The 16,882-nt window shown below is 44.9% G+C and overlaps 1 protein-coding gene across 2 annotated transcripts in view; it reads left to right on the forward strand.

Annotated features, from left to right (window-relative positions):
- Nucleotides 1-16,882, forward strand: part of LOC139277476 (microtubule cross-linking factor 1) — a 354,944-nt gene that overhangs the window by 233,069 nt on the left and 104,993 nt on the right. For both annotated transcript variants that reach the window (XM_070895978.1, XM_070895987.1), the window contains exon 7: nucleotides 13,563-13,685. In XM_070895978.1, coding sequence (XP_070752079.1) covers nucleotides 13,563-13,685 — 123 coding nt within the window. The remainder of the gene's footprint in view (nucleotides 1-13,562; nucleotides 13,686-16,882) is intronic.

A 16,882-nucleotide genomic window follows, 5' to 3' on the forward strand; every position in this document is an offset into this window, starting at 1 on the left:
TTTGGGTGGATGTAACGACTGCTCCAGAAAGGCCACGCCCATTTCGGGTGAATGTTAAAAACCGCCCCGAGAGCTGAGTTTTGCTGACATATTGATAGTCCTAGAAAAGGAGAAGCAGAGGACACACAAACTGTATATGAGTGGAAAGTAGATTTAAAGCAGATATTTTAGGAAGAATATTTTTACCCAAAGAGCAACAAGTGTTTGAAATAATATTTGAAATAAACAGGTTTATTATGTGAAGTACAGTAATAAAGAGAAAATCAATCGGATGTTGCAATTTGGTTCCTAGAGGGATGACCTCGGATGGACCGAATGTCCGTATCTTAAACATGACTGTTCTTCTGTTCATATGAAATAGGCTGTTTCAATTGGCAATGCCCCCATTTAAAAAAGGAGGCAGACAAAAAACAGGAAACTATAGACCAGCTAGCCTAACATCTGTGGTTGGGAAAATGCTGGAGTCCATTATTAAGGAAGTAGCAGCAGGACATTTGGAGAAACATAATTCGGTCAGGCAGAGTCAGCATGGTTTTATGAAAGGGAAATCATATTTGACAAATTTGCTGGAGTTCTTTGAGGATGTAACAAGCAGGGTGGATAAGGGGGAACCAGCGGATGTGGTGTAATTGGATGTCCAGAAGGCATTCGACAAGGTGCCACATAAAAGGTTACTGCACAAGATAAAAGCTCATGGGGTTGGGGGTAATATATTAGCATGGATAGAGAATTGGCTAACTAACCGAAAACAGAGTTGGGATAAATGGGTAATTTTCCGGTTGGCAAACAGTGACTAATGGGGTGCCGCAGGGATCGGTGCTGGGTCCTCAACTATTTACAAACTATATTAACAACTTGGATGAAGGGACCGAGTGTAATGTAGCCAAGTTTGCCGATGATGCAAAGATGGGTGGGAAAGCAAATTGTGAGGAGGACACAAAAAATCTGCAAAGGTATATAGACAGGCTAAGTGAGTGGACAAAATTTTGGCAGATGGAGTATAATGTTGGAAAATGTGAGATTATCCATGTTGGCAGAAAAAATAGAAAAGCAAATTATAATTTAAATGGAGAAACATTGTAAAGTGCTGCAGTACAGAGACACCTGAAACACAAAAAGTTAGTATGTAGGTACAGCAAGTAATCAGGAAGGCTAATGGAATGTTGACATTTATTGCAAAGGGGATAGAGTATAAAAGCAGAGAAGTCCTGTTACAATTGTACAGTGTATTGGTGAGGCCACACCTGGAGTACTGCGTACAGTTTTGGTCTCCGTATTTAATGAAGGATATACTTGCATTGGAGGCAGTTCAGAGAAGGTTCACTAGGTTGATTCCGGAGATGAGGGGATTGACTTATGAGGATAGGTTGAGTAGGTTGGACACATTGGAGTTCAGAAGAATGTGAGGTGATCTTATTGAAACTTATAAGATAATGAGGGGACTTGACAAGGTGGATGCAGAGAGGATATTTCCACTCATAGGGGAAACTAAAACTAGGGGACATGGTCTTAGAATAAGGGGCTGCTCATTTAAAACTGAGATGAGGAGAAATTTCTTCTCTCAGAGGGTTGTAAATCTATGGAATTCTCTGCCTCAGAGAGCTGTGGAGGTTAGGTCATTGAATATATTTAAGGCGGAGATAGACAGATTGTTTAGCGATAAGGAAGTAAAGGGTTATGGGGAGCGGGCAGGGAAGTGGAGCTGAGTCCAAGATCAGACCAGCCATGATCTTATTGAATGGCAGAGTAGGCTCGAGGGGCCAAATGACCTACTCCTGTTCCTATTTCTTATGTTCTTATGGAAAAAGTATCAACTTTAAATTAAGCTGGTTTGGTTTACTACTGCGATTTTAGAATTCTATGATGCACTTCAGTACAGGTTAATGAGATGTTGTGTGTCACAGCTTGTGTCTGCACTGCAAATGTTGGTGAATACTATCAGTGAAGCTGCTCCGATGAATGTTAGAGTTAAGTGTTTGGGAAACTGCCAGTATTCCACAATGGAGGCAGACAGATGGGTAATAAATGAGGAACGGAACTGCGTTGCGGGATATGAGGGAAAGGTCAAACGAGAGGAGTAACTCTCAGAGGTTAACCTAATTTGGCAGGGCGATGGGATCAGGGGACCAGGATGAAACAAGGTGCACAGAGGACTGGGCTAGGTGAATTGTTCAGCAATAGGAGGAATCAGACAGGGAGCAAAGGCAAAGCAGTCTAAGATAGATTTGGAGTGCATAATACGTAAATGCACTTAGTGTGATAAATAAGGTTGGATGAGCTGCAGGCCCAAGTCACCACTTGGGACTATGATGTAGTGGCGATAACAGAGACCTCGCTCAAAAAACAGGAGGATTGGGAACTTAATGAGGGTAAAATTCCCGTTGGAGGCTTCCTTCGGACGAATGCTTCCGACCCGAAAGGTTTTTGCGAAAGTACCTGGTAGTCCTGGAGGCCCTTTGATTCCGGTCGGAGACCTTCATTCTGTGCCTAGCGTACAGTGAGATGACTTCCCCGTACGTACGGAAAAGCCGGAGTCACGTGGGCCTGGACCACCAATCACTCGCAGTATTCTCATTGATAATAATAGCAACTCCATTTTTACGAGTTCCCATTACAATCAATGAGAATAACCCCCTAAAACAAGAAACACAGCATAATAAATTTAAAAAACCCTCACATATTTAAAATTAATTGAAATTAAAGTTAATTAAATGTTTTAGAAAAAAGAAATATTTTTTAGAATTTGATTTAATATGTTTTAATAAGGTTTAAAAGAAACTTAATGGGCAGCGTTTTTACTATAAAAATGTGTATTCTAATTTAATTTTTATATGTTTTAAAACTCTTACGCTAGTAAAAGTAAGCTATGCGCCTGCTTTTACCAGACGTAAAAGTTTGAAGGACATTCACTGGACATGATTTGGGCAAATAGCCCAATCTCTCCCGCGTGGATGTCCTTCTCCTGGAGATATGGAGGATCTGTCAAGAGAAATCTTGACAGATTGGAAAAGCCGTTTTCGGATCATATGCACCGTGCCCCGAAATGAGGCTTCGCTGGGTCCATGCGCACTTCATACGGACCCAGTGAGGCCGGAATTTTAGGCCCGGTATTCCTGGCTAAAAGGTATTCAGGAAACATTCGGAAGGAAAAAAGGAGAGGGTGGCAATATTGATTAAATAAACTATTATAGCATTAGAGAGGGATGATGTGGTTGAGGGATCAAAGACTGAATCTATTTGGTTAGAGTTAAGGAACAATACAGGAGCTATTACACTACTAGTTGTATACTACAGGCATTAAAAGTGGGAAAGAGATAGAGAAGCAAATTTGTAGGTAAATTACAGAAAGATGCAAGAACTACAGATTAGTGATAATGAGGGACTTTGATTACCCTAATATAGACTGCAATAGTAATAGTGTAAAGGGCAAAGAGGAGGAAGAATTCCAGAAATGTGTGTAAGAGAACTTTCTTGATCAGTGTATCTCCAGCCCAATGAGGAAAGAAGCAGTGCTGGATCTAGTTCTGGGGAATAGGGCAAGTGGAGCATGTTTCAGAGGGGGAGCATTTGGGGAACAGCGATCATAATATCAAGTTAGAATAGTTACGGAAAAGGACAAGGTACAATCAAATTTAAAAGTACATAACTGAAGGAGGGAGTTGAAAAGGGATCTGGCCCAGATGGATTTGAATCAAAAATTGCTAGGCAAAACAGTAATTGAATAATTGGAGGCCTTCAAAGAGGAGGTGGTTCAAGTACAGACTAGATACATTTGTCTCATCTGGAGCATAAGTACGAAAATGGACCTGTTGGGCTAAGTGGCCTGTTTCTGTGCTATAAATGCTTTGTAACATTCCCACGAGGGGGAAAAGAAGGGCATACAAAGCTATAGCTCCCTGGATGATGTGGAGGTTAAAATGAGGCAGAAAAAGGAGGCTTATGACAAATGTAAGGTTCATAATACAGTAGAGAAGCAAGCGGAATATAGAAAGTACAGAGGCGATCTCAAAAAGGGAATAAGAGGGGCACAGAGAAAGTATGAGAACAGATTAGTGACTGACATAAAAGGGAACCCAAAAGTCTGTTGTAAACACATAAATAGTAAAAGGGTAATGAAAGGTAGGGTGGAGCTGATTACGGACCAAAACGGAGGGGGCCGAAATTGCCCTCCACCCCAAATGGGGCGGAAAATTCGAATTAAATGAATATTCTCCGCCCGAATCCATGGGGTGGAGCATAGAGGGAAATTGCCCTCTTTTTATGTTTGAATTCATTGCGGCGGTGTTTGGGGCGGCTGAGGGGTGGAAGTGCGTCAGGAGTGGGATAGAAGGTGGACGGTGTCATCAGTTCACGGGGAGGGCCGCTGCGAGCTCTGCAGCCACTTTAGTGGCGCCCACTGGGCCACCAGGGAGGGCTTCAGCCAGGCCAATGGCCCGGCACCCAAGAGGGAATCCCAGGTTGACTGTTGGCAGCCCAGCCGAACCCGTGGCCGCCATTGTCGGGCCGACTTCAGAGTCGGTCGACAATTAATATAAAATGGCGGCCACGGCGGTACGACCTCCCCTTTAAGGGCAGCTTCCCGCTGGGAAAAGCTGTTAGGGGCACCAAGCGGCAGCGGCTCGGCTCCTGTGGGCCAATTTCCCTGCGGGGCGGAAAGGGGTCCGTGTCGAGGTTTGGGATGGGTCGGAACATCCGACTGCCCCCGGTTGGAAAGACCTTAAAGAGGGGGGCAATTTCTTCCCCGAGATCTCCTTGTGGAGGCAGAGGGCATGGCTGAGGTACTAAATGTGTACTTTGCATCTGTCTTCACGAGAGAAGAGAATGCTGCCAATGTAGCAGTAAAGGAGGAAGCAGTAGCTTTGTTGGATAGGATAAAAATAGAAGAGGTACTTAGAAGGTTGACTGTCCTCAAAGTACAAAAGTCACCTGCCCGGATGGGAAGCATCCTAGGTTACTGAGGGAAGGAAGGGTGGGAATTGCGAAGACTCTGGCCACAAGTCCGGTGCCGCAGGGATCGGTGCTGGGTCCTCAACTATTTACAATCTATATTAATGACTTGGATGAAGGGACCGAGTGTAACGTAGCCAAGTTTGCTGATGATACAAAGATGGGTGGGAAAGCAAATTGTTGAGGAGGACACAAAAAATCTGCAAAGGGATATAAACAGGCTAAGTGAGTGGGCAAACAATTGGCAGATGGAGTATAATGTTGGAAAATGTGAGGTTATCCATTTTGGCAGAAATAATAGAAAAGCAAATTATAATTTAAATGGGGAAAAATTGCAAAGTGCTGCAGTACAGAGAGACTCAGGGGTCCTTGTGCATGAATCACAAAAAGCTAGTATACAGGTACAGCACGTAATCAGGAAGGCAAATGGAATGTTGGTCTTTATTGCAAGAGGGATGGAGTATAAAAGCAGAGAAGCCCTGCTACAATTGTATACGGTATTGGTGAGGCCACACCTGGAGTACTGCGTACAGTTTTGGTCATATTTAAGGAAGGATATACTTGCATTGGAGGCTGTTCAGAGAAGGCTCACTCGGTTGATTCTGGAGATGAGGAGGTTGACTTATGAGGATAGGTTGAGTAGGTTGGGCCTATACACATTGGAATTCAGAAGAATGAGACATATAAGATAATGAGGGAGCTTGACAAGGTGGATGCAGAGAGGCCATTTCCATTCATGGGGGAAACTAAAACTAGGGGACATAGTCTTAGAATAAGGGGCCTCTCATTTAAAACTGAGATGAGGAGAAATTTCTTCTCTCAGAGGGTTGTAAATCTATGGAATTCTCTGCCACAGAGAGCTGTGGAGGCTGGTCATTGAATATATTTAAGGCGGAGATAGACAGATTTTTGAGCGATAAGGGAATAAAGGATTATGGGGAGCGGGCAGGGAAGTGGAGCTGAGTCCATGATCAGATCAGCCATGATCTTATTGAATGGCGGAGCAGTCTCGAGGGGCCAAATGACCTACTCCTGCTCCTATTTCTTATGTTCTTATGTAATCTTCCAATCCTACTTGGACTTTTGAGCGATAAGGGAGTAAAGGGTTATGGGGAGCAGGCGGGGAAGTGGAGCTGCGTTCATGATCAGATCAGCCATGATCTTATTGAATGGTGGTGCAGGCTTGAAGGGCCGAATGGCCTACTCCTGCTCCTATTTTCTATGTTTCTATATTTCTATGTGGGGATGGTGCCAGTGGACTAGAGAATTGAAAATGTTACTCCCCTGTGTAAAAAATGGGAGAGGGATGATCCCAGCAACTATGTGCCAATCAGCCTAACGTTGATGGTCGGAAACTTTTAGAGACAGTAATCCAGGATAAAATTAATTGGCATTTGGAAAAGTATGGACTAATGATTGACAGTCAGCATGGATTTGTTAAAGGCAAATTGTGTTTAACTAACTTAATTGAGTTCTTTAATGAAGTAATGGAGAGAGTAGTGTGGTTGATGGGCTGTATATGGACTTTCAAAAGGCATTTGACAAAGTACCACATAATCAACTTGTTAGCAAAAGGAAAGCCCATAGGATTAAAGAGACAGTAGCAGCATGGATACAACATTGGCTCCTGGAGAGAAAACAGAGACTAGTGGTGAATGGTTGTTTTTCCGACAGAAGAGAGGGGTCCATTAATTAAGGAAAGCCAGCATGGAGTTGTTAAAGGCAAATCGTGTTTAACCAACTTGATTGAGTTTTTTGATGAGGCAACAGAGAGGGTTGATGAGGGTAATGTGGTTGACGTAGTGTACATGGATTTCCAAAAGGCATTCAACAAAGTGCCACATAATAGGCTCGCCAGTAAAATTGAAGCCCTGGAATAAAAGGGACAGTGTCAGCCTGTATATGAAATTGGCTAAGTGACAGGAAACAGAGAGTAGTAGTGAACGGTTGTTTTTCTGACTGGAGGAAGGTATACAGTAGTGTTCCCCAGTGGTCAGTTCTAGGACCACTGCTTTTTTAATGTATATTAATGAATTGGACATGGGTATACAGGGCACAATTTCAAAATTTGCAGATGACACAAAACTTGGAAGTATAGCGAACAGTCAGGAGGAGAGTGATAGACTTCAGGAAGCAGACAGGCTGGTGGAATGGATGGATACGTGACAGATGAAATTTAATGCAGAAAAATGTGAAGTGATGCATTTTGGTAGAAACATAAATAGAGGTATAGAGTACAAAAGTGTGAAAGTTATGCTGAACCTTGATAAAACACTGGTTCGGCCCCAACTGGAATACTGCGTCCAATTCTGGTCACTACAATTTAGGAAGTATGTGAAGGCCTTAGAGAAGGTTCAGAAAAGATTTACGAGAATAATTCCAGGAATGACGGACTTCAGTTACATTGATAGACTGGAGAAGCTGGGGCTGTTCTCCTTGGAGCAGAGATGATTGAGAGGAGAACACAAGAACTAGGAGCAGGAGTAGGCCATAAAGCCCCTGATCTGATCTTGGCCTCAACTCCACTTTCCTGCCTGTTCCCAATAACCCTTGAGTCCCCTGTAGTTCAAGAATTTATCTATCTCAGCCTTGAATATATTCAGTGACCCAGCTTGCACAGCTCTCTGGTGTAGAGAATTCCAAAGATTCATGACCCTCTGAGAGAAGAAATTCCTCCTCATCTCCGTCTTAAATGGGCAACCCCTTTTTTGAAACTATGCCCACAGTTCTAGATTCCCCCGTGAGTGGAAACATCCTCTCTGCATCCACCCGGTCAAGCCCCCTCAGAATCTTATGTTTTAATAAAATCACCTCTCATTCTTCTACACTCCAGTGAGTACAGGTCCAACCTGCTCAACCTTTCTTCATATGACAACCCCTTCAATCCAGGAAACAACCTAGTGAACCTTTTCTGAACTGCCTCCAATGCAAGTATATCCCTCCTTAAATAAGGAGACCAAAACTGTACGCAGTACTCCAGGTGTGGTCTCACCAACACCCTGTACAGTTGTAGCAGGATGTCCCTACTTTTATTTTCCATCCCCCTTGCAATAAAGGCCAACATTCCATTTGCCTTCCTGATTACTTGCTGTACCTGCATGCTAACTTTTTGTGTTTCATGTACAAGGACCCCCAGGTCCCTCTGTACCACAGCATTCTGTAGTCTCTCTCCATTTAATTTGATAGAGGTGTTCAAAAGCATGAGGGGTCTGGACAGAGTAGATTGAGAGAAACTGTTCCCATTGGCAGGAAGATCGAGAACCAGAGGACACAGATTTAAGGTGATTGGCAAAAGAACCAAAAGCTACGTGAGAAAAAACCTTTTTACGCAGCGAGTGGTTAAGATCTGGAATGCACTGCCTGAATGGGTGGTGGAGGCAGACTCAATTTCATTTTTCAAAAGGGAGTTGGATAAGTATATGAAGGAAAAAAAAATGCAGGGCTACGGGGAAAGGACGGGGGGGAGTGGGACTAGCTGAGAATCGGCACAGTCTTGATGCGCCGAATGGGCTTCTTTCGTGCTATGACTAAGGGCTGGAATGTTGGCTTTTCTGCTTTTGGGGCAAAAACGGAGGTGCGTGGAAAAGATACCGGCCGGGAATAGTCTGCGCTTTGGTAAGGAAGTTGGGCGTCTGGGCCCTGCGTCAGGGGGTACAGCGCGAAGGGAGACATTGGACACTTTTCGTGGGGCAAAAATGGGAAACTCGTGAACTAAATTGCCGGGCCGTGTGTGCTCTGAGAGAGGCTTGGGAACCTTAAAAAACACAAAATAAACTCCCAAACCATTGCCCACGCCACCACAACACAAATCGCCAAAAAAATGAAAGAACTTATTTTCGGAGTACTTTATCTTCCTCACCGCCAGCATGGCTAGACCGCTCCGATTTCCCAGGCAGTCATTGTGGGCACACTTTCAGGCGGACGGGTCAGGGAGAAGTCCAAACTCCTACCGGTGTCACAACCAGAGGTGTGCACACCCGGCGCCGCAGAAACGGACCGGAGGATCGCGACCGGGTACAGGGCACCGGATCGCCGCCTTTCACGCCACTCCCATGCGAAACCCGGAACGCAAAGAACCAGAAAATCCAGCCCATTATGATTCTATAAGGTACACAGTGGTGTTCCACAGGGGTCAATATTAGGACCGGTGCTCTTTTTCAATATATTAATGACCTGGACTTCGGTATACAGGACATAATTTGACGATACTACGAAATTCGGAAATGTAGTAAACAATGAGGCGGGTATCAGCAGACTAAAGGAGAACATCGACAGAACGGTCAAATGGGCAGTCACATGGCAGATGAAATTTAACACCGAAGAGTGCGAAGTGAAATATTTTGGTAGGAAGAATGAGGAGAGGCAATATGAACTAAATGGTACAGGAACATAGAGGCTTGGGGGTCTATGAACACAAACTGCTGAAGGTGGCAAGACAAGTTGAGAAGGCTGTTGAAAAACCATACGGGATCCTTGACTTTATTATTAGAGGCATGGAGTACAAAGCAAGGAAGTTATCCTAAACATAGAAACATAGAAACTAGGTGCAGGAGTGGGCCATTCGGCCCTTCGAGCCTGCACCACCATTCAATAAGATCATGGCTGATCATTCCCTCAGTACCCCTTTCCTGCTTTTTCTCCATACCCCTTGATCCCTTTAGCCACAAGGGCGATATCTAACTCCCTCTTGAATATATCCAATGAACTGGCATCAACAACTCTCTGAGGTAGGGAATTCCACAGGATAACAACTCTCTGAGTGAAGAAGTTTCTCCTCATCTCAGTCCTAAATGGCCTACCCTTAACCTAAGCCTGTGTCCGCTGGTTCTGGATTTCCCCATCATCGGGAACATCCTTCCCATATCTAACCTGTCCAGTCCTGTCAGAATCTTGCAAGTTTCTATGTGATCCCCTCTCATCCTTCTAAACATCAGTGTATAAAAGCCCAGTTGATCCAGTCTCTCCTCATCAGTCAATCCCGCTATTCCGGGAATCAGTCTGATGAACCTTTGCTGTACTCCCTCAATAGCAAGAACATCCTTCCTCAGATTAGATGAAAACTGAACACAATATTCCAGGTGAGGCCTCACCAAGGCCCTGTACAACTGCAGTAAGACCTCCCTGCTCCTATACTCAAATCCCCTAGCTATGAAGGCCAACATACCATTTGCCTTCTTCACCACCTGCTGTACCTACATGCCAACTTTCAATGACTGATGGACCATGACACCCAGGTCTCGTTGCACCTCCCCCTTTCCTAATCTGCCGCCATTCAGATAATATTCTGCCTTCGTGTTTTTGCCACCAAATTGGATAACCTCACATTTATCCACATTATACTGCATCTGCCATGCATTTGCCCACTCACCTAACTTGTCCAAGTCACCCTTTTAGCGTGCTCCTTACAGCCCACACCGCCACCCAGCTTGGTGTCATCTGCAAACTTGGAGATATTACACTCAATTCCTTCATCTAAATCATTAATGTATATTGTAAAGAGCTGGGGTCCCAGCACTGGGCCCTGCGGTACTCCACTAGTCACTGCCTGCCATTCTGAAAAGGACACGTTTATCCTGACTCTCTGCTTCCTGTCTGCAAACCAGGTCTCTATCCACATCAGTACATTACCCCCAATACCATGCACTTTGATTTTGCACACCAATCTCTTGTGTGGGACCTTGTCAAAAGCCTTTTGAAAGTTCAAATACACCACATCCACTGGTTCTCCCTTGTCCACTCTACTAGTTACATCCTCAAAAAATTCCAGAAGATTTGTCAAGCAAGATTTCATAAATCCATGTTGACTTGGACCGATCCTGTCACTGCTTTCCAAATACGCTGCTATTTCATCTTTAATAATTGATTCCAACATTTTCCCCACTACTGATGTCAGGCTAACCGTTCTATAATTACCCGTTTTCTCTCTCCCTCCTTTTTTAAACAGTGGTGTTATATTAGCCTCCCTCCAATCCATAGGAATTGATCCTCAGTCGACAGACTGTTGGACTGTTGAAAAATGATCACCAATGCATCCACTATTTCTAGGGCCACTTCCTTAAGTACTCTGAGATGCAGACTATCAGGCCCAGGGGATTTATCGGCCTTCAATCCCATCAATTTCCCTAACACAATTTCCCGCTTTATAAGGATATCCTTCAGTTCCTCCTTCTCACTAGACCCTCGGTCCCCTAGTATTTCCGGAAGGTTATTTGTGTCTTCCTTCATGAAAACAGAACCAAAGTATTTGTTTAACTGGTCCGTCATTTCTTTGTTCCCCATTATAAATTCACCTGAATCTGACTGCAAGGGACCTACGTTTGTTTTCACTAATCTTTTTCTCTTCCCATATCTATAGAAGCTTTTGCAGTCAGTCATAAAACACCGGTTAGGCCTCAGCTGGAGCATTGTGTCCATTTATGGGCACCACACTTTAGGAAGGATGCCAAGGCCTTGGAGAGGGTGCAGGGGAGATTTGCTAGACGAGGACCTTCAGTTACGTGGATAGACTGGAGAAGCTGGGGCTGTTCTCCTTAGAGCAGAGAAAGTTAAGAGGAGATTTGATCAAGGTGTTCAGAATCTCGAATGGTTTTGATTGAGTTCTTTTTATACATATGCGGGATTTGGGCTTCGCTGAGAAAGCCAGCATTTATTGCCCATCCCTTATTGCCCTGGTGATGAGCCGCCTTCTTGATCCACTGCAGAGAAGCTGCGATTCTTCTCCTTGGAGCAGAGAGAGTTATGAAGATTTAATAGAGGTGTTCACAATTATGGGGGTTTTGATAGAGTAAATATCCAGTGACAGGAGGGTCAGTAACCAGAGGACACAGATTTGAAATAATTGGCAAAAGAAGCAGAGGCGACATGAGGGTACAATTATTTACACAGCGAGTTGTTGTCATCTGGAATGCACTGTCTGGAAGGGGGGTGAAAGCAGACTCAATAGTGACATTCAACAGAGAATTGTATAAAGACTTGAAGGGAAAAACATGTCCAGGGCTGTGGGAACGAGCAAGGGATTAAATTGGAGAGCTCTACCAAAGAACGAGCAGAGGAACGATGGGTCATAGAAACATAGAAACATAGAAAATAGGTGCAGGAGCAGGCCATTCAGCCCTTCTAGCCTGCACCGCCATTCAACGAGTTCATGGCTGAACATGAAACTTCAGTACCCACTTCCTGCTTTCACGCCATACCCCTTGATCCCCCGAGTACTAAGGACTTCATCTAACTCCCTTTTGAATATATTTAGTGAATTGGCCTCAACTACTTCCTGTGGTAGAGAATTCCACAGGTTCACCACTCTCTGGGTGAAGAAGTTTCTCCTTATCTCGGTCCTAAATGGCTTACCCCTTATCCTTAGACTGTGACCCCTGGTTCTGGAATTCCCCAACATTGGGAACATTCTTCCTGCATCCAACCTGTCCAAACCCGTTAGAATTTTAAACGTTTCTATGAGGTCCCCTCTCACTCTTCTGAACTCCAGTGAATACAAGCCCAGTTGATTCAGTCTTTCTTGATAGGTCAGTCCCACCATCCCGGGAATCAGTCTGGTGAATCTTCGCTGCACTCCCTCAACAGCAAGTATGTCCTTCCTCAAGTTAGGAGACCAAAACTGTACACAATACTCCAGGTGTGGCCTCACCAAGGCCCTGTACAACTGTAGCAACACCTCCCTGCCCCTGTACTCAATGGTCGAATGGCCTCCTTCTGTGCTGTACCATTCTATGTTTCTAAGAGGAAGAGGGAAAATACAGGAGCGATCACAGGAAGAGCAAGACGCTCAATAACTGGAGAGGATAATGATGGGGAGAGCAGCAGAGCGCAAAAACAGTTGTGGAGATTGAGGAGAACGAGATAGATGTGTACATACAATTTTATTTTGGTCCTTTTTTATTAACCTGTTCAGTAAGGAGAGACATTACTTTGTTCTCCCACTCTATTCTGCAGCGTGAATCCCTCTAGGATTAAAGCTAGACCATGATGCTGCTATTGGTATCTGGTGGTGAGCAAAGGTTTGAAAGTAGCACAAGAAACAAATCGAGTGTGTGGTACTAATGCAACTCAGGCATAAGTTATCTTTAAGGTCAAATCCCCAGTTGTTTATTAGTGAGGAATAGCAGTTAGAAACGTCAGGATTCAATAATCAGAAACAGCAGGCAATAATGCTGAATACAAGCCCGCATTTTGAGAATGAGCTTGTCTGACACAGCTCAGTACTGATAGCACTGTCTATAAATATTTAGCATGTTTAATACTGAAACTGATTCAATGCTTGGGGTGAACTTTCTCCTGTTACTAATTTTACCAGAAAAGTTGTCATGAAATGGGAGATCCATTTTGTTGTCACTCTGACTTTTCCAGTACAGAAGCAAATTTATTGCAGCTCAAGCTTTAATTGGTACACTATTGCAGTACTTGAGCTGCTGAAATTTTCACTAACAAGTGGGTAGTCTTTATTTTAGATTTCACAATCATGCGCAGTTATGTAATATCAAGGGTGGAGGCTACATTATCACTTTTGTAATAACTGAGAAATACGTGAGCAGGAGTTCTGGTCCAGGGATGTTTATTTATATGGCTTCAACTGAACTTGTTCATTTGTCTCAAATAAACAGCTCAGGGAATCCCATGTTTTACCAGAACAGAATCTATCTGTTCAAGAGCTACAGGTTTGCCTGGAACAGGAAAGACAGCTTCGGGAGGGAGAAAACGAAAGATTCACCAGCAAGATTATTCAGGTGGGTACGGACAATTGCTGATGTAAATTATTCAAGTAGATTAATGCAAGTTCTCAAAGAAATTTATACAAAAAAATGGTATTCTCACTGATTGGAGTGCTACAGAGTGTCAGCTGTGGCTCAGTGGGTAGCATACTTGCCTCTGAGTCAGAAGGTTGTGGGTTCAAGTCCCACTCCAGAGACTTGAGCACATTGATCTAGGCTAACACTCTAGTGCAGTGCTGAGGGAGTTGAGCGCTGTTAGAGGTGCCGTCTTATGGATGAGACGTTAAATCGAGGCCCTGTCTGCTCTCTCAGGTGGACGTAAAAGATCCCATGGCACGATTTTGAAGAAGAGCAGTGGAGTTATTCCCGGTGTCCTGGCCAATATTTATCCCTAAATCAACATAACCAAAAAAACAGATTATCTGGTTATTATCACACATATCAGTTTGTGGGAGTTTGCTGTACGCAAGTTGGCTGGTGCATTACAACAGTGACTACACTCCAAAAGTAATTAGTTGGCTGTAAAGGACTTTGAGACGTTCGGTGGTCGTGAAAGGTGTCATATAAATTCAAGTCTTTCTTTACAAGTACACTATGCTATGGCACTGAAGTTCAAGACATAGCCCCAGGCCAAATGTGGCCCATGAGCTTCTTTACATCGTCCCCTAAACTTCTTTAATCCTGCCTTCACTTGTGTGGAAAGCCGATTTCAGCACTTCAAACTGGTTAAAATCTCTGAGCCGAGAGAGCTGGAAAGGTTGCTCCCTGATTGGAGGGTTCTGACCAATGAGGGAGCAGCCTTTACCAGTCTTCCAGGCCGAGTAATTTTAAAGAGGGGAAGGAATTCTCTGCCACTCTCTGCGCTTCCCTATGTAGGCCTGGCCTACTCTTTGCAACTTTCATCAGGGTACTTGAGATTGAGAGCTCAACATGTGGGAAATGCGATAGAGTTGCATATCCTATTTGGGTTACTGTATATGAGTAATTTGAGACATGACATGTGGTGAGTGTAGCATACTTGGAAGGAACAGATGACTTTGGCCCTATGATTCCCAAAGCTTTCCACCACTGGGGTTTTTCTCAGGTCATGTCTGGGTCTGTTGTAGACTCGTTGATAGAGATTGATGCTCTGATTCGTTAACAATTCCATTATTGTTGTAACATGCAACTTATCATCATCATCGGCAGTCCCTCGAAATCGAAGACTTGCTTCCACTCTAAAACTGAGTTCCCAGGTGACTGTACAGTCCAATACGGGAATTACAGTCTCTGGCACAAGTCGTTGAAGGAAAGGGTGGGTGGGGAGTCTGGTTTGCCGCACGCTCCTTCCACTGCCTGCGCTTGATTTCTGCATGCTCTCGGCGACGAGACTCAAGGTGCTCAGCGCCCTCCCGAATGCTCTTCCTCCACATACAGCGGTCTTTGACCAGGGATTCCCAGGTGTCGGTGGGGTTGTTGCACTTTATCAAGGAGGCTGTCAGAGGATGGGATGACCTTGGATCTAACCTGGAGGCGACGAAGGTTGAACAGGTACCCACTGGTTCTATGGCTTAGTTCCACTCCAGCGGGCCGTTTGTTGAGGGTGAGATGGGGCATTGCAGCGAGGAAGATCAAGAGGAGGGTTGGCAAGATGATGCAGCCCTGCTTGACCCCGGTCTGGACGTGGATTGGGTCTGTGGTGGATCCGTTGGTCAGGAGCATGGCTTGCATGTCATCGTGGAGCAGGCGGAGGATGGTGACAAACTATAGGGGGCTTCTGAAACGGAGGCGGATGCTCCAGGATGATAGAAAGCGAACTCGATAGAAGATGGTCTTTTCTCGTCTAGCAATTCCTGTGTTCCTGAAAGGAGGGGGTGGGTAGGAAGATAAAAGAATGAGGAAAATGAAGGGGCCAGTCTTTGGGGGTGGGGATAACGTGAAGAAGGGGGAAGGATGTGAGGGAAAGGGGAGGAGAATGAGGGGTGAAGTGGGGCGGATAGGCGGAGAAAGGATAAGAGGAAAGGAGAATGAACCTCTAGTTCCCAAAGCTTTCCATTACTAGAGGTTTCCCTTCCCTCATATCTGGGATTGTTGTAGACTAATTGATAGCGAGTGATTGCCATGCTTATTGAAGAACACCATAATTGTTGTATCCCCAACATCAGCGTCCTCATTCAGGCTAACATCCCCAGCATTGAAGCACTGACCACACTCGATCAGCTCCGCTGGGCAGGCCACATAGTCTGCATGCCAGACACGAGACTCCCAAAGCAAGTGCTCTACTCGGAACTCCTTCACGGCAAACGAGCCAAAGATGGGCCACCCTGAAAGCCTCCCTGAAGAAGTGCAACATCCCCACTGACACCTGGGAGTCCCTGGCCCAAGACAGCCCTAAGTGGAGGTAGTGCATCCGAGTTGGCGCTGAGCACCTCGAGTCTCAACGTCGAGAGCCTCGAGTCTCAATGCCTAGAGCATGCAGAAATCAAGTGCAGACAGCGGAAAGAGCATGCGGCAAACCAATCCCACCCATCCCTTCCCTCAACGACTATCTGTCCCACCTGTGACAGAGACTGTGGCTCTCGTGTTGGACTGTACAGCCACCAAAGAACTCACTTCAGGAGTAGAAGCAAGTCTTCCTCGATTCTGAGGGACTGCCTATGATGTGATGAATTGTTGTATCATGCGACTACCACGATGGTAGAAGGTGAACTAGATGGCCGCTGTTTTTTTTACATCTAGCAATTCCTATGTTGCTGAGTCTCTACGATGGGAGTATCGCATGGTCTCGCTTTGTCGTGTGCAGGGAGCTTGCTTATTTGTGTAGGGGGAGCCTCGCTTTTATAATGGACGAGGCTTGTATCTGGCTCCCAGCTCCAAATAGTTGGACATCCCCGTTGCTGTGACAGTGATGCAAGATGGGTTTAATTCTCCTGTTCCGGATCACCGGTCTTGACAATGGTACTGTGGGGAGCGACCAAGCAGAGACCCTGGGGTGGAAGGGCATGCTTCCTGACAGTCTGTTCTTAATGGAGGCCTGGGAGCAGGTTACTTGCCATTTTGCCCATAGGTAGCTCATGGTCCTGGCAAAAGCCTATCGTTCTTGAACATTCAGGTTGACCTTTCCTTTCCTGATGAAGTAGCGTAGTTAGCATTCAAAGCAGAGAGCTCTGCTCCACTTGAGGAGGAAAGAAAGGGCATGCAAAGCCAGAGCTCCCTGGATGATTAAAGATCTA

This window comes from Pristiophorus japonicus, chromosome 1, assembly GCF_044704955.1.
Source record: "Pristiophorus japonicus isolate sPriJap1 chromosome 1, sPriJap1.hap1, whole genome shotgun sequence".
NCBI classification, from domain to species: domain Eukaryota; kingdom Metazoa; phylum Chordata; class Chondrichthyes; family Pristiophoridae; genus Pristiophorus; species Pristiophorus japonicus.